Genomic DNA, 23,703 nt, shown 5'->3' with positions numbered 1-23,703 from the left:
TTGGTCCAACGCTAATTTATGAGAGTAGAGGTCTTGAGTTCAACTCTCCTTTTTGTGGGGGCGGATTTTTCATTTCCGCACATTCCCGCACTTCATCGGCGACTTCATCAAATTTTCTTCAAAAAGCCATAACTTCTTCATCCGGAAGCCGTTTTCAAACCGTTTTTTTTAAACAGCCTAATTTTTCGAGATCTTTCCATTGGAACACTTAGTTTCAACGTCTATAGCTTCAGTTTCTGTTAAAATAGGAAGTCCATGCCAAGTTATTCTTGACAGCACCAACTACTTCCAATGGTGGTCCTACATTGTGGATTTACTTAGAAGTAAAGGTCTCTACAGAATAGCCACAGGCTAAGAAACCAAACCGAAAGATGAAGATAAGGCAGCTAAATGGGAAAATAGGCAAGATCAAGCACGTGGGTTGATAGGGATGTCCATTTCTCCAGATCTTAGATTCCATATTGCAGAACTTGATACTCCTGATGAAGCATTGAAACAGATTACTAATGTTTTTGGAATAAAAAATGAACTTAGAGCCCATCAACTTGAAAATGAGTTGCTTACATTGGACCCCAATAATTTTTCTTGCATTGAAGATTTTTTGTCCAAGTTCAAGACCCTTAGACTTCTCTTGGAAGGTGTTAAGGTTAAGAAAGAAGATAGTAAACTTATCTATTCCATTCTTACTAAGTTGGGACCAGCCTACTCTGTGTTTGTTTCCACCTTCCATTCTACAAGAGAAGCCTTCATTTCTCAAGGACAAGACTACAAGTCCCCTTCCTTTGATTCTTTTTGTGATTCTTTAATAAGAGAACAAGAAAAACTCTTACACCTTGGTCTTCTTAATCTTGGAAACTCTTCTAAGAAAGCGTTAGCCGCCCAACGGCAACCAAATCCAAAGAATCCTAAGAAGTTGTATCCTAAAAGGAATGGTCCTAACCAAACAAGGGTCCTAAGCAATCTCAGCCTCAAAATGAAAAATCATTTCAACAAAATGATAAGACAAATAAAAACAAAGGGAAGAAAACTGATAGACATTGCAACTTTTGTAATCGAGATGGCCACTTAGAATCCAAATGCTTTAAGAAGATGGAAGCCTTGGAAGCAGCAATGAAGAAGCATAACATCCATTTCTAGCACTCTTCAACTTCAACTTCATCTTCAGGAATGGCACTTTCTGCATGTGGTTGTCAAGCATCTCGGTCTGGCTATGCACTAAATGTATCTTCTTCTTCTCATTCTCATGAGTGGCTCATTGATTCTGGAGCTTCTTATCACATGGCCAAAAACAAAGCCATGTTTTCTTCTTTAAATGATTGTAACACCAAAAATATATATGTTGGTGATGATAGATCTCTTAGTGTTGTAGGGACTGGAACTGTTCATATAGACAATGGTCAGTTTAATGATGTATTATGTGTTCCAACCTTATCCTGCAACCTTCTATCTGTATATCAGATAACCCATTCAGGTGAAGATAAAATCGTTGAATTTTCACCTCACGATGTTGTAATTAAGGACCTAAGAGATCCTAGACAGATTTTAGCTACTGGCATTGCTGATGATTCTACAAGGTTGTATAAGTTTCACAACTTTGGGTCATCAAATCTTCCCTCAGGATTTGTTGCTCATAATGATGAAGTGAGCAAACTTTGGCATGAGCGATTTGGTCACTTAAACTATCGCTCTCTTCAGAATCGATGTAAAGAAAATATGGTGACAGGTCTTCCAATGGTATCTTGCAGAGATGGTGTTTGTTCCGGATGTGTACTCGTAAAACATCATCGCGACAGTTTTGAAAAACATGCCTCTTGGCACGCCTCGGCCCCTTTACAACTCGTGCATAATGATTTATGTGGTCCACTTCCAGTTGTTTCATTCTTTGGCTACAAGTATTTCTTGATTTTCATTGATGATTTCTCCAGACGCACTTGGGTATACTTCTTAAAACTCAAGAGTGAAGTATTTATCATGTTCTTGGCCTTTAAGGCCTTTGTTGAAAAACAATCTGGACATCAAATTCTTAAGCTAAGATCTGATAATGGCGGAGAATATGTTAACAACAAATTCATCAACTTTTTCACTGAGAATGGAATTCAAATGCAACATACTGTTCCATATACTCCACAACAAAATGGTGTAGCTGAAAGGAAGAATCACACCTTAAAGGAAATGGCTAATTGTATGCTTCAATCTAAAGGACTTAGTCTTAATTATTGGGCAGAAGCAATTAACTGTGCAAATTACATAATAAATCGCACTCCTACTAAGGTTTTAAAGAATATCACTCCAGAAGAAGCATGGAGCTCAATTAAACCAGATGTAAGTCACTTTCGTGTTTTTGGAAGTGAAGCATGGGCCCATATTCTAGAAGAGAAACATAAAGCTTTAGAACCTAAGAGTGAAAAATGTATTTTTGTTGGATATTCTGAAGATGTCAAAGGAATAGACTTATTCCACTTAAGTCCAAAAATGTTATCATTAGAAGAGATGTAAAGTTCGCTAAAAATATATCGACCTACGAGCCTAGTTCGGCGGATGTGCCACCTCTTCCTATCTCTTCTACTTTTGAAAATATTTCTTCTTCAGATGATGAAAGCAAGGATGACAATCCTCCCCCACCTTCTCAGGATCCTCCTTCAGCGCGTCAGCTTCCAAAATGGGTCCGTGCTACTCGGGATGCAGCAGGTGATCTTGCCGGTGATCCTACAGATCAGCGACGTACACGTTCTCAGTTTGATAGAGCCTCTTCTTTACTGGCTCAAGCTTCAGTGAATTATGATCCTGACACCTTTGCAGAAGCTTCAGGCCATCCAGATTGGGAAGCAGCTATGAATGAAGAATATCATTCATTATTGGCAAATGATACGTGGGATCTTGTTCCTCTACCAAAGGGACGAAAACTTGTTAGATGCAAATGGGTTTACAGAACCAAGTATGGACTAGATGGGAAAGTTGATAAACATAAAGCTCGTCTTGTTGCTAAGGGTTTTTCACAAGTTGAAGGCATTGACTATACTGAAACCTTCTCCCCTGTTGCCAAAATGAACTCTATCCGCCTTGTTCTTTGCCTTGCTGCCTCTTTCAAATGGGAAGTCCATCAGATGGATGTTAAATCCGCCTTCTTGCATGGGGACTTGCATGAAAAAATCTATACGGAACAACCTATTGGCTTTATACAAACAAGCTCCAGCCTTGTATGTCGGCTTAAGAAATCCCTTTATGGTCTCAAGCAAGCTACTCGAGCTTGGTATGCCAAAATGGATAACTTTCTTTTAGAAAATGGTTCTGACAATACTGTCTACACCAAGAAAGTGGGAAAGACTCTTATCATTCCTGTTCTTTATGTTGATGATCTTATCCTTACTGGTAGTGATCCCAACCTTATAAACCATGTGAAGTCTAGCCTTAAAAGGAAGTTTGAAATGACAGACTTAGGACACTTACATTATTTTCTTGGTATTCAAGTCTTGCAATCCAAGGAAGGTATTTCCCTTTCCCAGTCCAAGTATGCCTGTGATATTCTACGCCATTTTCACATGGAAGATTGTAAGCCAGCCCCTTCTCCCTTTCAGTCTGGAGTCAAACTTTCAGTCACTTGTACTTCTCCTGAAGTTGATGCTACCTTATACTGTCAACTTGTAGGAAAACTTTTGTATCTAACCCATACTCGTCCTAACCTTTCCTTTGTTGTTGGCCTTGTTGCTAGGTTTATGCAAAACCCACGTGAAAGTCATTGGAAAGCAGCTAAAAGAATACTTCGTTATGTTCGAGGTATAGTTCAGTTTGGGATTCATTACAGTGCCGAAGCATCTCCTCTATTGGTTGCTTTCACTGATTCCGATTGGGCTGGTGAACCTGATGATCGGAAGTCTACTGCAGGTTATGTGTTCACTCTTGGTTCAGGACCTATTACATGGGCTTGCAAGAAACAAGGTGCCATTTCTCTTTCTTCAGCAGAAGCAGAGTATCGTGGTGTAGTAGAAGCTAGTAAGGAAGCCTTGTGGCTTCGTCAGATCTTGTCAGAGTTTGGCTTTCAGCAGCAACATCCGACTACACTTTGGTGTGATAATCAAAGTGCCATTCAACTATGCAAAGATCCAGTCCAACATCAGCGCAGCAAACACATTGAACTGCACATGCACTTCATCGGAAAGCTCATTCACGACCATGTTCTTGAAGTGCAATATTGTTCAACAGATGATCAAGTTGCAGACATCTTTACAAAGGCTCTCACAGAGGCGAAGTTCACTAAACTTCGATTTATGGTTCGAGTTCAGAAAGTTGTCACTAAGGGGGGATAGGCTCTAGTGCCTCCTTCCTTCTCCTATTGTGTCATATTTGTAAATCCTTCAATCCTATCCCAAGTTGTTCTTAAGGGGGGATGTTAAGATATTCCGACACATAGGAAATAGTTAAGTATAACTTGGTCTAGTATAGAGTTAGGTAAAGTGTGTTTCTTTACTATGTACATTTTGTAACTTACAATCCGACGGTCACGATATGTAGTGATCCGACGGTTCATTCTCTCCTCGGTATTACCGACACTTGATCCGTGGATTAACACCCGATTGGTCCATGATCTCTATTTAAAGAGCATGGAGGGTCATTTGTAGGTTAACCGTCCATAAGAGAAGCTTATGTAAATTTTCATTCTTTTATTAATAAATTGCCTGAAGTGGCTGCGTTGGCTCAGGCCGTGGACTGTTTCCCTCTTTGAGGGTTTTAACCACGTCAAAAGTACTGGTGTATTGATCTGTGATCTGTTTGTGAGCGGTGTCCTTTGGTGTTCTGTCTGAGAAACTTACCCTGTAAATTCCTACATGGCACTGATCGATTTGCAAGATATGATGTGATTAGAGACAGGGGCTCATCTCTCAAGTGACTTCAACCTCTTGTTGCGAGAGGAATTCAAGCACATATGGGAATTTGTATGGTGTCAAGAAGAGTAGGCTTGAGCAGTCCAGGGAAGAGACAATGGTGTATGTGCACACCAACCTTCGCCTTATCTACAGGCAAAGGGATGAGTAGTTGAAGGGAAAGACAAAGATGTGGGATGTATTTCCTGATGATATGGGTTTGGACATCAATGTTTAGTTGGCATTGGCCAACTTGGATCTTAATGAGCCAGTGCTAGAGCCTGTCACTTTTGATGATGGTGATACTGTTGAAGGGTCATCCTCCACACCAACAAATGCAGAGATTCCATTGGATACAGAGGAGGAGGATGCAGCAGAGGAGAGCAATGGTGACCATGATGGACACATTCACCTAAGAAGCCATAAGGACTTGGCTAGGTCATAAAGGACAATGACCTGAAAAACCATAAAGGACTTTGGCTAGGTGAATGGTCCAAGGGCAGATTCTCTCTTGAGAAGCTAGAAGGCTTGGTTGTTGAAATTTTAATGTTTTATGTTACAAAAATTACTTATTCCAAAAAGTTCTTTCTACAAAAATATTAGTTAAGCAATTATAGATAGAAAATAAACCAAATGCACAATAGAAGACAGCGAAGAACAAAATAAGACACGGAGAATTTAGGTCAAATGACTAGGACAAAACCCACAAGGGGAAACCCCAACCAGATTTTTCTTCTATTAGATATCAATTATTCAGTGAAGATACAGAGTATAATGAGATATTAAGAGAATGAGTAAGTTCACCCAAATCTAAACAAGTTGTAGCATGAAAATCACCAGCAGCAACAACAGATGCAAACACTGAATCAACCTTGGCTCACCAAGTTCTGCTCTTACTCTCTAAGTCTCCCTCTCACAATCTTCTTCAAGTCTCTCCAACTCCCTCTCAGGATCGAATTCTTCTTTCGCAGTGCACAAGTGGTAGTGATCAAGAGAGAAGACATGAGACACATATATAGGAGGAGCAACGAATTATGTCATAAAAGAGGATCAATACGTATGCCTTGAGGAAGAGTAACATATGCCATTTAGGGGAGTGTAACTCATGCCATTAAAGAGAGAAATGCATGCCTAAGTAACTGTTAATTTTAGGTAACAATGGTATGTTCTATGCTAAGAGAAATTTACTTCAATTTCTTTATTAGCCCAATATCAATATCCAGTTCAGCAATCACATCAGCATGATAGGAAAATGCAGATAAAACATAAACATAAACAGTAGAAGACAAGCCAAGACAAGAGGACACAAGATGTGGCACCAGCCAGGGACAAACCCCAATGTGGGGAAACCCTTGATCAATTCTTCTTATATTCTTCAATAGTTCAGCAGAGAGAGAGATAGTACAAATTTACAAATCTGATCATTTATGACAGCAGCAGAAAAGCCCTAACCAGAAAAGTCAACGTTGGTCAAACAGGGCAGAATTCTTCCTCTAAACAACTCGGTCAAACCCAGTCAACTTCGGCCTCCAATAGCAAGCCCAATCAGCCCAAAACAATCTAAAAAAGTCCAGTCAAGGGCTGGTCAACGAAAGTCAAACTGCAGCCAGCGCTAGGGCAGTCAACGCTAGTAAAATGGGAGGTCAAATCACCTCGATTTCAGTGCCCATATCTGCGGCCTACCAAGGAGAAGGTCCTCACCCAAATCCGCAATCAAGAGGAGGTCAACGTTGGTCAACGCAACCTATGAAACGGCCTCTACAATTCAGTCAAACTAGTCAATGCAATCAAACAGAAAATGTCCTTCCTTCGCACGTGTGAGAGATAGTTGCTAGATTTGCGTACCCAATCAAGTGACGAGAGAGAGATGTGAGGAGATGAGATGATGATAAAATGACTTGAGGTCTCCTCCTTTTATATGCAACATTAAGGATGAGTTGGGGGTTTGAATGCTTGTTTTGCTTGTTGGCCGACCTTGACAATTTGTCCATAATATAAATAAATTCATATCTTCATTTTTAAATGTCGGAATCAAATGATCTTTAAATCAATCCTACACCTCTTGGAGAGAGGAATCCAAGAAAAATATTAGCTATCATAGTTGATGACCCATGTGGAGTTTGGCCCTAGTTGCCATTTTAACAGTAATTATGCCATTAAGGAGAGGTACACATACCTTAGTAACTTATGTCATTAAGAGAGGTACGCATGTCTTAGTTAAGGAGAGTGTAACATATGCATTGAAGAGAGCTTGAGAGGAATCTTTTATGACATGCCTTTAATGAGTGTAAGAGGAATATGCCATGTCTTTATTGAGTGCTTAAGAGAGAGTGTAATGTATCATTAAGAGAGGGAGAGAGAGAGAGAGAGAGAGAGTTACACAGTGCTATGTGAGACATCAAGGAGAGAGGTGCGACGTGATTGAGGTGATGAAGGTAAAGTGACTTGTAATTCCTTTTAATAATAATATAATATCATAAAGGATAATAATAATAATATTAATATTAATAATATTGATGATTAAGTCGAGATTGAACTATTAAGATTGATTAATGATAAATTAAGTGATTTTCCAACAACTATACTTGGTTACCAATTGATGTAAGGTGATTTACTATTTTGGAAAGTCATACATGAGATGTTAGACATGACTTTCTGTTCTTAGAAACTCACTCCAAAATTGTTAGAAATGAGATTTTATTTAAAGAGATTCATCCCTGAACTGCCAATTTTCAATATTGGCTGCCAAAAGGCCTTCGTTTGGTCATAATGGGAATTTGACCGGAGGAGATTGATGCATTTGCCTAAGGAGCCATAAAGGATTTTGGCCATAAATAAACAACCCTAGATACTCACATTTCCCACTCCAGGATAGAGTTATCTATAGACATACATCAACATAGCAAGCTGATGAACTTTTATAATGGAGGAGAAATTTCAGCTAAGGGGAAATCTGTTGTAGCCAAGGAGAATCCCTCCCTCACTAAGAAAGAGTGTTGATTTTTGTGTAGCGTCGGGAGGTATTCCTGCATGCCAAGAGGCCTCCTAAGTCAGCCTAGAAGATTTATGAAAATAAAAAATTCAAATTCATACTTTTTTGGACTTCATGTAGGCTCAGAAAGGAGAAGTCAGCCCAGCTCATGAAGGGACATGTCCCTTGGGGTAAATGCACCCTTTCGACTTGTATTTATATATATATGATGTGACACTTCATTTGATCACTCACTCATCATCGTCTCTCTTCTATAACAGCCACACATGGGAGTGGATAGAGGACGAATTTCACTAAATTTTGGACTTGGATTTTTTGGCACAGATTTCTAGACAATTTGGAATTGTAGACCTTGTTGAAGAATAATTTCTCCTAGAAGAAGAGATGTTGGGTTTTCTCCGAAGTTTGGGTTTCCCAAAGAAAATTTGTTGCTCTATTGTGCATGGCTGTCTCTTTATGATTTTTATTGTTTCTGTTGTATTTACTCTTGGAATGTTGTGTGTATAATTGCTCAATGATAACAATAGCATTAGCTAAACCATTTGAACGTCATTAGGTAGTAATTACCGAATCAGAAGATTGGTTTCTGCTAAGTATCTTGTAGAAAAAAATCAACAAAACCCCCCTGACTTACCCGTGTCTACAGAAGGGGCATGCATAGGCAACTAGAGGTTATAGTTGCAGCGGTTGAAATCAACCCCATGTAACGTGAGTATGAGACCAGCCCAGTTGCTGATTCCTCTAGTCACAATATAAAAAATAAAAAAGAAGGCTTAATTATAATAAAGTACACTCCCTCAGATTGGGTGCTATCAGGCAGCTCAAATACCTCCACCATGTAGCAGGCAGATGCATGAACCATGTTCCCTCAGCCCTAACACTACATTACCAGGCTGGTACTGGGGCAGTACAGATGAATTCATGGTTCAAAGTGAGGTTGCACGTGGTGACTCTGCCAATTATTGCAAAGGAAGGGACTGCAATTTCTTTCATAATGAGAATGCTGGCAGTAGAATGGTTTTAAGGAAGGTCGAGATAGACCAGCAGCCTCAGTTGGCCATGAACTCTGCCTCCCCAAGCATCAATTCCCTCAAGTGCTGAGCTGGTTTCAGTGAGTTTACTCTGCTCAGTGATGTGTGTATTTTCAATTTTTCCTAATTGGGTGTAATATATTTCATTTTACTTTTTTATGGTCATTGGTGGTTTTTGTTAGGGGCTTCCCAGGTGGAATAGACAGATTTGAATGGATCAGCTCTGCCCCCTTCCTGTCCTGGGGGTTATCTCTACTGACTTCCTTACTGGAAGACCGTTATTGCCACCATCCTGGCTTTCACGGATTTCAATTCCTCTGCTGCTGGTTTTAGCCACCCCTAGCTTTACCAGGACTTCGGTTTTACCCTAGTAAAGGTGGTGCTCTTCTCCTCCCTAGGGTTCAAAGTTGAGGCACTAGGAGTTGCAAGCCCCTTTCCTCTCTCGGCCTGGTTTCTCAATTTCAAACAGCTTGCCCCCTATCCTGGTTCCGAGATATGACCGTGGTCTTATTTTCCTGGTTTCATCTCTTGGATAGTGGTTTTCTAGTGACACACTTGTGAGTGGCTCTCTCTAGGCTCCCTCACAACCCCATATGAAGTATGGTACACTTCCTTGCCACTGCATACAGACACAGGAACGCCCACAATCGCTGCCCAGTTGCCCCCATTTATCCTCCTCTGGGCAGAGACTAAAAGGGAAATTGAGGACATGGAAAAGAAAGTAACAACAGCAGCTCTCCTAGGGAGCAAGTGGAGGCCAAATTCAAACAGTGGAATTATGTCCCTGGTTTCTCTTGAACCAGGGGACACTAAAATTACCAAATTACAAAATCTCTATTGGCTCAACAAGTCCTTCATTGCTCAAATAGTAGAGAAACCATGGGACACTAAAATTGCCAAACATACAAAACTCTATTGACTCAACAAGTCCTTCATTACTCAAATAGTTGAGGAACATGGTAACCTCATTCTGCCATTTCGGACAAGCTTCATTGCCTGGAACAAAAGTTTCACATGATGTCTAAATAAATCTTCAATCTGGAATTTTCTGAGGTTTCTCCAGTCGACCCCCAGTGTCCCCCATGGAACATTCTGATCCAACCCATATGTATCGAACTTCTCCATCCAATCCCATTTTGTTGGAAGAGATCCTGTACAGCAGAACAGCGGGAAAGCAGAACCACAACATGGAAATGATCCCCAGGCATAGCCTCTTCAAACTCAGAAATACTACTGCTGGGAAAGGGCAGCAGCCCCCCTCCATCACTGGTTTTTGGTCAGCTTTTCTTGACTTATGATAGAATAGAAAGACAGTAATTTCAGTTTTTTGTCAACATCAACTATGTTAATCTGATTGACAGGCCATAGGTGATGCTGAATGTACACCTTTCAGTACTATTCAATACTGAAGTTAGCTAGCTTACCCTCAATACTGAAGTTAGCTAGCTTACCCAAGAAAAAGTACAATTTATAAGTTATTAATAAAAATTACATTTTAATAGAAGAATATAGATTATTTGGATGAATTTAAGGCTATGGATTAAAATAAATGTGGGAAGTAGTTTTGTAAGAAAAATCAAAATAACAAATACAAATTTGCTTATCCATTGCTTATGCATATTAACATTTTTAAAGCAGGCCAACTCCATTAAGTGCTTGGTTCAAAGCTTAATATATATATTCATACAATATTGTCATTACAATATCTTTCTTTCAATGCATTCTATCCTGGTGATGAACCCAAATATGGTTTGAAACATCAATATTGAAAATTTGATAATCCCGAAGTATTTCTCTGAAATGTATCCTACTGCAGAAATCTTAAATCTCAAATTATAAATAGCTTAACGACTTGATTTGTAAGTCTGAAACAGTCATCACCTGAAATATACGCCTCCTTGTTTTTATGTCAGGTAGAGGAAATTCTATCTTACGGTCTATTCTTCCAGGCCGCAGCAAAGCAGGATCTAAACTTTCAATACGGTTTGTTGCAAGGATAACTTTCACATCTCCTCTTGCATCAAACCCATCTAGCTGATTTAGCAATTCCAACATGGTTCGCTGAATTTCACGCTCGCCACCTGAATGTGCATCATATCTGCAAATAACAACCCAAGGAAAAAGATAATATGTGGTAAAAATTGCTGAATTGAGGTAATAGAGATGCAGGTAACGTAGGCAGATACCTTTTTGTTCCAATTGCATCAATTTCATCAATGAAAACAATTGAAGGAGAAAGGTCATCAGCAACCCGAAACAGCTCTCTGACTAACTTAGGACCATCCCCCAAATATTTTTGAATAAGCTCACTTCCAACAACACGCAAGAATGTTGCTGAAGTGGAGTTAGCCACAGCCTGCGCCAATTTACCACTCATTATGTTATATGTCGAATTTTAGAGAAGATATCAATCTTTATGTTTAAAATCTGTGTAAATTTCCATTTCAAGAATCCTTGTTTTTACTTTCCAGCTTCAGTTTGTGAGTTAAGTAAATCAAAAACATAATCTCTACTTAGGGAAAAATCTACAGAACAATATCACACCGTTGGAGAATCCTTCCACACTAAATCCTTCATAAAGAAAGGAACTCCAGATTTTAAGAATTTTTACAATTACTCAGATTTTGTAAGTATCAAGTTTAAAGTTTTCCTTCTTCCTTTCCTTGCATCTTCAAGGAATAATTTGAACAATAAAAAATCATCTGTGAATTCAAAATTTCAAGATAAACCAGTTCCAAACATTTCATAAAGTGTAGTGTATGTAGGTAGTCGACACCAATGTTGCAAAAATAGTTATTGGGATAATATCGGCGAGGGGAAAAAATCGTAAAATACAAAAATATTCATTTTTTTCAATTTTTTTAATATCTAAAGCATCTACAACATAAAATAAATACATTGACACATGAATATGATAAAAGAACTAATATATAAGATGTGTAATATCATTTCTAGTGCTACATCACACATAACAGTGAATCATGTCCTGAATAGTCAGTCCTGACTCCTAAGTCCCAACTCAGCGTCAAAATATCAACAAAAATTATAATAATGTATCTCATATCATAAGTCATAATGTCATATACAATGAAATGAACCAAATAACTAATACTACTGATTTCCTCTGCCCCTCTTGCAAGAAAATGCAATAGCTTTCCTTCTATATGTAGATGTCGATGGAGTTCGCAGTGTACTCTGTTGTGCTCTAGAAGTTGAAGAACTAGGAGCTACAGGAGGTAGACCACGTCCTCTAATGGTGACAGGGGTAGCCTGGTTAGGTTGTGTCACCTCCTTCTCCTGTTGCTCCTCCTCCTCATCATCATCAAAAAATCGGCCAAAAAAAAAAATCAAGATTTTTTCCCAAAAAATTGTCGAAAAAATCAGGATTTTTTGAAATAATCGGGATTTAATCCCGATTTTTTTTCACTGAATTAATTGCGCAATATTATCGGGAAAATGAAAAAATCGCGATTTTTTTATGTTATCACAATTTTCGCAACACTGGTGGACATAACATAAAAAGATGGATTGTAACTTGTAAGGGAAAAAGAGAGGTGACTCCCTCCCTCCTATACAATAGAATACATTGTCAACCATATATTGGTCAATACAATATATTTTTTTATGTTACCAACTTACCACCTATAATGTTACTTTCTGGAAAAGTAGCCATTGGGAGAGAGCTTCACATAAACAAAATTGCCTATTTCAATTCATGAAAATAATGAATAATTACAACCCATTTTAATAAGATTTTTGGGATAGGACGGATCAATATAGGCTAAAGATAAGATGCCATCTAAGGGGTGCTTTCACCTGATTGCATTAAAACATGCCACTAACCTAATGACTTATCTAATTAGATAAGTCTAAAAGGTGCAGGTGCACATGCAGTGCATATGAATTGAACATGGTTATTTGAAAATATACACATGCATAATAACCTAAATAGACTTGATGCAAAGGCGTAAGTATGCAACAACCCACCTTAAGTGCAAATTGAGAGTAAGAGTAAAGCTAAACTCCTGACATAAGTCCCAACAACAAGGCCGTATTAGGTGCACATGTACAAAATGCTCATGGAAACACCCCACAAGATTGACTTGGGGAAAACATGAGAATGATTCAAAAGAAGAGTCTTGGCATGCTAGCCGAATCTAGTACTCATGTATAGTTAGCAAAATGCATGACCTGTGATTGTACCTACGAATGCCAATCCATTTTTCCAAAGTGCATGGGTAGTTGGCTGTTACAACTACCCAATCAAACTAGGAAGTAGTGCTTGGTATGAGGCTTACATTGTAGGAACGTTAAACTCAAAATAAAGAATCACCGAAGAAACTATTGCACACCATCACCCCACAATGTTGAATTGGGTGATCTAAATGATGGCAATGGATGCTTGTATGATGGTAAAGGGAGGACACGAGATCTGAGATGAAGAAAACACAAGAGCTGACAACCCAAGCAAGAAACACTCCGAAGTGGCAAGTGTCGTGACACTACAAAAAAAGGTTGTGTGGGTTCATGGATGCAATCATTAGGTGACAGTCTAAAAATATTTGCACAAGTGGCTTGAATCCACTACTTGGACATGTCCAATTGGTTAGAGGAAAATGCACAAAAAATGCCATCAAAGACAACATGTTAAATGGAGTTAGAGGAGGAAAGGGTTCAGCTAAATTGAGAGGTACACTAAATTTAGAGGGGGGCCCACTGGTACACTAAATGGCGCAGTTTACACTTTATCTCATTGTTTTGACTTATGAAATTTTTTAATTTTCCTATAGTCAAAAATTAAAGTGATCTCAGCCATCCATTGAGATCCAATCTCAGCCATTCGTGGAGAAAGGTTATCAACATTGGTTTGCTTTGTTTGTTCAAATTTGTGAAAAAGCCATGACAATGTTACATTTTACCCATCACCATGTACTACTGTCAATGCACGAGGGCATTCAAAAGTTAGCACCAAACATCTCGTGCCTGGGGGAAGTAGAGCAACTATCCATAAACTAATAGCAATGTGTCAGCTTTCAAGATTTACTCCAAAACTGTTTACACCTTGATTGGGGGTGCTTCATGGGATTTGGGATACATGGTGTACCATCAGCCCCTTGATCAAGATAGATTTGCACAATGGAGATGGTTTATTCAATAGTTGCTTAATCTCAGTTAGGTGTTTGAATGACAATCTTCTGCAGGGTGCCGAAGATCTTCAAACAGCTTGGTGACATTCTATGTGCTGGCCATATGGAGAGGGTTGCTTACTTGGGGAATACCCCTGGCATTAGAGGAATGTTGGGCATTTTAAAGGGGGGCATTAGGCCCTAGACAATATAGGGTAGCTTGGATGCTCCAAACAGGCTCAAGAAGAGGGTGCAAATCACATGTACGAGGACTGCACCATCATGCAACAATACATCAAACTGCTGGGAAAAACTACAATCTCCCTACAATAATCCTACAACTACAGCAGATTTAACTTCTCATATACCATGTTAGAATTCATGGAAGAGAGTTTCACATAAGCAAAATCATCTATTTCAATTCATGAAAATAATGAATACATGCATCCCATTATAATAGCACTTTTGGGATAAGACGAGTAGGTATAGGAAAATAGTGGATATACCACCTAAGATGTACTTTCACCTAAAACTATTAAAAACGAGCCACTAACATGATGAGACAAATCAAAAAGGTGCACAATATTTGCAAATGGTTATTTGAAAATATGCACCTGCATACTTAACCTTAAAACGAAAGAGTAAATAGACCACCGCCACCCACCCTTGAGAAACCACTACCTTAATATATATTTTTTAAGAATCAATACAAGCTCCTTTCAATTCCCACCAACTTTTGGGGCAAACTACACACCAGAACTTTCTAATACTAATTGAGCATATAGTAACTGACCCTATATTTTTCGGTTCATATTTCATAGTAGGCATCATTACTAAAATCAAAATCTTAACTAGCATTGTAGAAAAGTTTCAAATATAACTGTAAATGACAATATATACCTTTGCAAGAAGAGTCTTTCCTGTTCCAGGTTCTCCATAAAGAATGACTCCCTTGGGAGGCTTTATACCAATATCTTCATATAATTCAGGATGGGTCAAAGGAAGCTCAACTGCTTCCTTAATCTCTTGAATTTGGGCATCTAAACCTCCAACGTCAGCATATGACTCCAATGGTGCCTTCTCAACCTTCATCACTGATACCATTGGGTCCACTTCATCTTGCAGAAGACCAACCACAGAGAGAACCTGCACATACAAATATCCAACACAGCATCACCATAATGGCCTCGCTAAAGGTTTAAAAATGCCTTTTGTTTGTACAAACTTTGGAAAGAGAATATAAGGCCACTAAATTTTGCTTTTGTGATCAACTGAAATGCACGAAGAAAGTCAGCTTGCAAAATACCCAGTGTCAACTGTTAGCGTTGTTTGAGCTAACACCAATTCAACGTAAGAAGTCAACATATTGACGACTTAAAGCTCGTTTTTAAAGATCTATAGCAATGTTGCAAAGACCATTTCGGGAAGCATATCAGAAACTTATCAGAATTGTCGGAAAATACTAGTACACATAAACTTGGACCTGAAAACTCAACAAAACAAAAATTTGGGAAAAATGGTAACCTGAAAAGCTCACTCGAAGCAGAGATTTTTTTATGCAGCACTGCTCTCAAGGTCAACCAAAACGCTAGTTTTGGAAAAACCTGGCATGTATACACTGAACTTATGGTGAAAAAATTAACCCGCATTTTTTTCCATTTAACCACTAATTATTTCCATCCAGTGCTAGAAAACACAAAATTTCCAGTTAAATTATAATTTCTTAAATTTAACCTGTGATTTTTTGTATTTTAACTGTGATTTGTTGCATTTAACCTGTGATTATTTTCATTTAACTTGTAGCTATTTCCATTTAACTTGCAGTCTTTTGATTCGACGCTTGAGAACACAGAATTTTCATTTAGCCTGCAATTTTTTTAATATTCAATTAACCTCTATTTCGTTTCATGTCTACTGCAATTTCTTCATTTAGCCTGTGAGAATTTTTGTATTCACCCAATGATTTGTTATACTTTAGGTGGATTCCTTTTCATTTGACATATAATTCTCTTTGATCCAGTTTTAAGGGCGCCGAATTCTTATTTAACCTACGATTTTGTTTCCGTTTAACCAACAGCTCTTTCCATTCAATGCTTGAAAACGGAAAATTATTCGGTTGACATGTCATTTCCTTTGCATAAAACCTGTCATTCCTTCAATTCAACCCTTTATTTGTTGTATTTATCCAGAATTTATTTCATCTAACTTGTACAATTTTTTCATTTGACATGCGATCCTGTTTATCCAGTTCCTGAGAACAACAAATAAATACAGAGGGAAAAGTAAAAACCTTATTGTGCATAAGGACGGCGCACCCCGGCTCGAGCTGATCTTTGTCGACAAAGGACAGAATGCCGACATAATACTCTGGCCCAACTGACGACGAGACGATGGCATGATTCTCATCTATCAATTCCTCGAGGTTTCCGACACTCATCGGGGAACCACGGAGGTCGTCGACCTTGGACCTGTCCTCCTCATTCTTGTCCTCCTGGGGTTTCAACCGTTCTTGATTGCTCACAAATTCTTCTTCCATCAACAAATAGTCCTTGATTCGATCGAGTTTCAACAGCCTGAGCTTGCATTTTGTGAGCGGAGTGACAGTGGGAAGCCGTGCAGCAGCCTCCGGACCCTTCTGCTTACGCTGTTTTCTACCTACACGAGCAGGCGGAGCAGCCGGCTCGTATTTCTTTTCCTTCCGATCACCCGGCTTACGATCACCCGGCGATCCACCAGGCTTGCCGAAGCCTCCTGAATGACCCTGTCCCATGGTTTTGCCCTTCGAGTGCGCGTTTGATTCGCCTGGCCCTTAAAACGAACAAACACAAATGAAATGAGAGGAGAGCATTTGATGTTATAAATTTATAGTTATTTTCCTGGAGTCGGTTTAAAAGGATTTGACGTCTACATGGAAAGTAGAAAAGTTGCTTGTAATGTTACTATTCTTTTTTCCCCTTTTTTCTTTTTTCCTTTTTTTTTCCCCTTTTTCTTTTTTCCTTTTTTTTTTCCCCTTTTTTTCTTTTTTTCTTTCTTTTTTTTTCTTTTCAAGATTGCACTCGCATTATTTTTTCCCAATCACATGGTGAATCGCTAACTGCCAATTCTAATCTATGGGAAACCAAGGATCAAACCTCATAGCTGCCACTATAACACCAAGAGCATAACCAACCACCTGCAAGTCGGGTATACTAAGTTCCTATGATTTTAGCAAGCTCAGGCTCACGGGAAAGGGGAATCCACCCCTCTACCTGCCACCACAGCAGGTCATTGGACTGGCATATTAAGGAAACTCGTGGGTCTTTTTTTAAGGTGTGAGGGTAGTATCTTTATAGGATAAAGTGGTTGGTGTGAGCTTTTCTAATAATGAAAATCGTAAATTATTACTCATTCAAAATTGAAATTCATTAATTATGGCATAGTTTAATTTATAGATGAAATAAAATTTTTTATTAAAATCAAGTTTAATTTCAAATAAGATTGTAAAAAAATTTAATGCATAAATATATTCAACTTTTTGAAAAACTTTTAAGAGACTAGAACTGGAGTTTTTAAAGATCTTTGTTGAATTTTGGTTAAAATTAACAAGAAAAAAATACCCCAAAAGTAAATTAACGCAATTAATTATTATTATAAGTTAAAAATAAATTCAACAACTACAAGTTAGATATAACATCTACTTGTAATTTAGCAAGGGTTAAGATCTTTTTAAGCACATTAAGTGGGTCTCTATCCCTTGGGTGTTTACCCTATTAGCCTTTGTCACAACGGGCTAATAAATCACTTAATGGGAACTAAACCCAAGTGGGGAGAAGAACAAATAGTTCACCCAACCATTCAAGCTATGAAAGTTAGAATTAAAAATCTGAAAGGACATGGGGTGGGATTTGGTACACTTATGTGTGTGTGTGAGTCATGAGATTATTTAATACCAGTATAGATCCATCTTAAGCATGGATCTAACATTCATAAATAGGGTTCAAATCTCTTCGGATGCAAACCTCTTTTAGAGTGCAAATTTTGAAAGAAAGAAAAAACCGCATCTCTATATGTGTGTGTGTAATTTTTCATTGTTTAAATTGTATCTTTGAATGTTATATAAACTACATAACTTAACTTGTAAGTCCAAAAAATATTTGTTGGATTACATGGAAAATTGACAAAAACAATATACCTAAAAAAGATCCAAAATGTAAAATAGTAAGAATGCTTCAAACATTTTAACCATAAAAACTTATTTTTTGCAATTGTTTTATATGATTTATACATAAAAATAAAAATAAACAATATAATATATATATATATATGAAAAAAATAGAAGATCTTAGAACTGTGATTCAATGTGACCTGGTGCTTCTCGTCCCAGATCGGGGGCCTGCATAAGTGGGATCCTCAGCTTTCCCTTCTATTTATTTCCACCTAGTTGGTGTCTGGCCTCTGGATGGTGATCGATCAGGTATATTTCTCTGCATACCCATACAAAGGCAAACAAATATGGGCTCAGGTGGAGGAATTCAAAGCCCCCCTCTCTCCTGCTCAGCATTCGGTGAATCTAACATTTTTGTCGCATACTCCTAGTTTGATTACATCTCTAACCTCCATGTCCTTGTCCCTCGTGAAGGGCCCATCCTTGAGCCTCTAGCTGACACCGCAGTGACCTCATTTTCTCCTCTTTATGTGTTCCTCCCCTCTCTCTCTGCTACTTAGACTTGTCCATCTCTCAGCTCCCCCATTGTTGAAGTTTCCATTGTATAATTGGTCGACGACTTATCCTCCTTCATTCTCACTCTAGTGGACCTTGTCACACTTCCTTGTTTTGTGTCAATCACTGTCCCCTACGTCCCCTCTCCTCCTACTGCATTCTTGAGCAATCAACTGACGTGGGAGATGCATTATGGAGGAGGGACATTTTCCAACCAAGGGTCATCTCTCCAGTTGGCAAGGAAAGAGCTAACTTAGCACAACAAAAAATGTGTGAAGAGCACAAAGCTAAATAACCCAATTTAGTTTTGGGGGATGGGATTAAATTAAACAATATTTCTAGAATAGAGGATATAGAAATAGTTACTTGTTTTTCTAACAAGCGGATGGTGATAGTCGTTATTAGAAACTGCATAATAAAAAGATATGGCCCTATTATGGGATAGTCGCACCATTATTTAATACTAGCCAATGGTTAGATGGGTTGGTTCCTGGATTCAAAGGAGGATGGTGAAAAGATCCTTCAACGTTGTTGGCACTAAGTCTCACAGGCTTTGTTTTTGAAGTGATTGTCAATCGATTTCGATGCCCACTTAGAGCGGATTTCGATGACCCTTATTTAGGTTTGCCTCTCGGCCTCCATCTGCAATTCTGGTCGAATGAAGTCTTTAAAGGAATTGGGAACATCTTAGGGTTCTATTATGAAGTTGACACATCATACAAGAAAATTGGATGCATGGCAATGGCTAGAACCTTGGTTGGGGTAAACCTAGGTGCGGAGCTTCCAGATACAATATCCATTCCGGTGGGCACAAGAATTTGTAACAACCCCGGGTTAAAAGCTCATGTAATAAAAGTTAATAAAGGTAAAATAACACCACGAGCAAGGGACACTTATTCCAGGCTTAATGTTGGGCAAAATATCCTAGTGGGCATCACTTGTTGTGTTTTATGGTTAAGGGAAATTGGCAAAGCCAATGGCTAAGGCTTTGGAAAGGCAAAATGGCACTAATTGGCATTTTATTACTAAAAATAATGGAAATTAGGAGAAAAGGAAGGTGAAAGGTCACAGGTTGCAAGTGAGGAGGAAAATGATTAAAAAATGAAGAAATTGGAGGCCTCATCAATAAAAAGGCTTATGAGGATCAGTTTGTAGCTTTTATCAGTTTTAACATTTTGTCAGTTCAGTTTTGGAATTAGCTTCAGAGAGGGGAAGAGCACCAAGAGGAGAAAGAAAGTAAGCAATCAATGAAAGGAAAAGAAAAGGAAGGAAAGGAAAGGAAAGGAAAAGCAAAGAAGGACAAGGAAAGCAAAGGAAAACAAGAATAATTGCAGCTAACAGATTGCATGTGTGATTTCCTAGTTGGTTTTGACATGCATGGTAGGTGCATGTTGGTATATGGTTCTTTATTATCGTTGGCATGGATTTTGTCGGGATTGATAATGGATTTTAGCCTAGCCTTGCCATTTCTGGATAGCCATGGTGTGATGGGATTGTTCTTGGTTTAAGCTTTGGATTGTCAGATGGTTTTGGAATTCGAGGTGAGGTGGTCTCAGGAAAATTCCCAAAGGCCTACGAATCCCTTGACTAATAATGGCAGGATACACGGTAAAGCTTGAGGATGGAGGCAGGAAAATTCCTCGAGGATGGTGAAGAAATTCTGAGGCATCCAAGCTCAATTAGTTTTGTGATCTCGACCGGTTTAGGTGTGATCACAGTATGGAGAGGGTGGAGGTGGTTTAACCTCTCGATTCCCTTGGTTGTCTTTGGATTCGTTTATCCCATGAGAGCCTGCATTCATGCTTGGAATATGGCACGGGGGTGATTGGCTAAAGAGAGACTTGGCTCAAGCAATCTATGGTCGAGTGGAACATGGAAGTCCCGAACTCGGTCAAAAATTGCCTATGCTTAATAAAGCTAAGTTTCTTTTGTTTTTGGTAAGGAAATGTATTGATTATTACGTGGCTTTAATGGTTGTTCCCTTATTGTTATTTACCTGGTTATAAGCAAGGTCATATGGCAGTTCTCAGTCATGACTATATTCATGGTTTTACTCGTAATTTAATAAATAATGAATGCAAGACGTAATTGATGATATGACAGCTAATGTCAGAAGGTGGAGACCCTTCTTATTAAACCTCAGTTAAGTTTTTAGTCCCTTATATTCAGACTTGCATTCATGACATATATAGGTTGCATATCTACCAAGTGTTTGACAAAATGTTAGTCCCAGTTCCAATTTTGGTTTGCAAGCATTATCTTCATGTCTTTTATGAGCTTTGGAAGTTTCATGGATTTATGGGCAGAGGCTTAGCCCCAACCCTGGAAAGTAGCCTTAATTCTCACAGTCGTTGGCACAACACTAGCAAAAAAAAGGCCACAGTTGCACTGATGCGGGCCTATGGGAGCAACTGGGAACCATAGTGGCATGGAGGCCTTGGCAAGGGAGCGACTAGGGCTTAAGGTGAGGGAAAAGATGAGTCGTCACAAAGGTTGGACACCTAGAGGGGTTGGGTTACTATTAGGTCCCTATACTACTAGTGCAGACACTTATTGTTATTAGTGCAACCCCCTTATTGTAGTGTTGTTATTATTGTGCCCCATAAAAGCTCACTATTGTTATTGTTGTGCCCTTACAATATTATTGTTATGTAGCCTCTGATTATATTGTGATCCCTAAGACTCATATATATATAAAGGAGGTCTTGTCATTTGTATCATCCAATAATTGTTCATTTGTGTAAGGTAAAGGAGGTTTCCCCCTCGAAGAGGCTAATTTTGAAGTTGTTGATTATCTCTTCTTCTATTTTGTGAGCTGGTTGCATAACATTTGGTATTAGAGCTTTGGATTCTAGGGTTTCGTTGCTTCAAACAGGTCACATGGAAATTTTGTTATAATTTTATTTTTTTTACGAAGATTCAGAAACTGAAATTAAAACCCATTTGAGCCAAAATCTTGGTGACCCTTGTGTACGAATTTCAGATCTTGTCTCACTATATTTTTGGAGATATGATCCGAGGGAAGTTATGGTTCTTGCAGGCTCCAGAATTTGATCTCAAACATGTGACCTTGGGAAAATTGCCATAACTTTCTCTCTGATCATTGGATTCAAATTTCATAAAAATTGACAGAAATAAGAGAAATTGTAGTTTATTGGGTGTCATTTTCAGGGCTGAAGGTCGAAACAGTGACACATGGCACTCTGTACAAGTTTTCTCTACTGAACTATTCTATAATCATGTCATCGTGTGAGATTGAGCATAACTCTTTCTTGGAGAATCTAATCTCGATCAGACTTATGGGGTTGGAAAGAGGACTCAGAGGGATACCATGGGACTCAATTTCAGACCTTGGAGATCCGAAATTACAGAGATACATCAGATTCGATATTGAGCTCTTACAAAGAGAAAAAAAAAAGTGTGTAGTTTTTCTTTTTTTAAATTTGCGTAAGTTTTGTTTGAGAAAGTAGTTTGAAGTGATTCAAAGGGAATTGTGAAGCATAATTATAATTAATTAATGACCCAAAGAAAGAAAATGGAAACACCTAATAAGCAACCCAAAATCTCTACTATGACACATGAAGAAGAAGAAGAAATGCAACATGATTTATCAAAATTACGAGACCAAGTGCAACAAATTTCGCTCTCACAAAAAGTAACTGAAGCTAATATGGATGGTTTGAATAATGGAATTGAAGCTGAGATGAATGGTTTTAAGAATGGCATGGATGCTAAGATTAAGGTATATAAGCAAAATTGAAAAGCAACATGGAGGATTTGAAGAAATACATGGAAGGTTTGGCAAAGTTGCTACCAAAAATGATTCCTAATGGAGAAAAGGTAGTAGAGGAAACTCATAACAAAAGAAAGGTTAATCATGATTTCATAGACTCCAACTTTGGATTGAAGACCCACCATATTCCAAAGATCGATGTGAGGAAGTTTGACGACAAGGATCTCGTAACATGGATACTACAAATGGAGCAATATTTTGATCTCCATAACGTGAAAATGTTGGGTCCCTATAATACTAGTGATTACCCCATTACTATTGTAGTTATACCCCTTATTAATATTGTTGTGCCCCTATTGTCCCCATATTGTTATTACTGTGCCCCATAGAATCCCTCTATTGTTATTTTTGTGGCTTTATATTATTATTGTTAGGTCGGCTGGGTTATATTGTGACTCCTTAGACTCCTATATATAGAAAGGAGGTTTTGTCATTTGAATCATCCAATAATTGTTTATTTATGTAATGTAAAGGAGGTTGCCCCCTCGAAGAGGCTGAATTCTAAGGCGTTGATCTATCTTTTCTATCTTTTCTTGAGCTGGTTTCATAACATTTGGTATCAGAGCTTTGGATTCTAGGGTTTCGCTGCTCCAAACAGGTCATCGTGGCATTTTCGCTATAACTTTTTTTCTGCGACGTTTCAGAAGTTGAAAAAAAACCCATTTGAGAAGACATCGCGCTAAATCTCGGGTCCGAATTTCAGAGCTTTTTGCGCTATATTTGCGGAGATATGATCTGAGGAAGTTGGTCTTTTTGCAGACTCCTGAATTACATTCCAAACAGGTGACCTGGGGAAAATCGTCATAACTTTTTCTCTGAGCATTGGATTAAAATTTCGTAAGAAGGCGCAGAAAGAGGACGGACTTTAGTTTCTTCTATATATTTTTCAGAGCTAAAGGTTGAAACAGTGACTCATGGCACGTCGTACAAGTTCGCTCTACTGAACTAGTCTATAATCAGGTCACTGTGGGAGATTTCGCATAACCATCCCTTCGAGAATCCAATTTGGATTAGACTGGTTGCATTGGAAAGAGGACACAGAGGGCTACCATAGGTCGCAATTTCAGAACTGGATGTTCTGAAATTACAGAGATACATCAGAGGCAATATCGAGCTCCTACAAAGTGAAAAAAAGGTGTGTAGATGCTTTTAAATTTTTGCTTAAGATTGGTTTGAAAATTTATTTTGAAGGAATTCAAAGGG

General features: G+C 38.4%; 1 protein-coding gene across 1 annotated transcript in view; it reads right to left on the bottom strand.

Annotated features, from left to right (window-relative positions):
• Positions 1-16,849, bottom strand: part of LOC149146050 (26S proteasome regulatory subunit 4 homolog B) — a 41,431-nt gene extending 24,582 nt beyond the window's left edge. Inside the window, exons 1-4 of the mRNA XM_089449334.1 lie at positions 16,299-16,849; positions 14,909-15,154; positions 11,069-11,238; positions 10,764-10,980 (exon numbers count right to left, since the gene is read on the bottom strand). Coding sequence (XP_089305460.1) covers positions 10,764-10,980; positions 11,069-11,238; positions 14,909-15,154; positions 16,299-16,778 — 1,113 coding nt within the window. The 5' untranslated portion in view covers positions 16,779-16,849. The remainder of the gene's footprint in view (positions 1-10,763; positions 10,981-11,068; positions 11,239-14,908; positions 15,155-16,298) is intronic.
• Positions 16,850-23,703: the final 6,854 nt, after the last annotated feature.

Source organism: Pinus tabuliformis, chromosome X (assembly GCF_031772625.1).
Source record: "Pinus tabuliformis cultivar Carrire ecotype Pingquan chromosome X, CPIR1, whole genome shotgun sequence".
Classification (NCBI taxonomy): domain Eukaryota; kingdom Viridiplantae; phylum Streptophyta; class Pinopsida; order Pinales; family Pinaceae; genus Pinus; species Pinus tabuliformis.
Note: the sequence above shows the minus strand (reverse complement) of the source record. Positions and strands in the feature narration are given on the sequence as shown.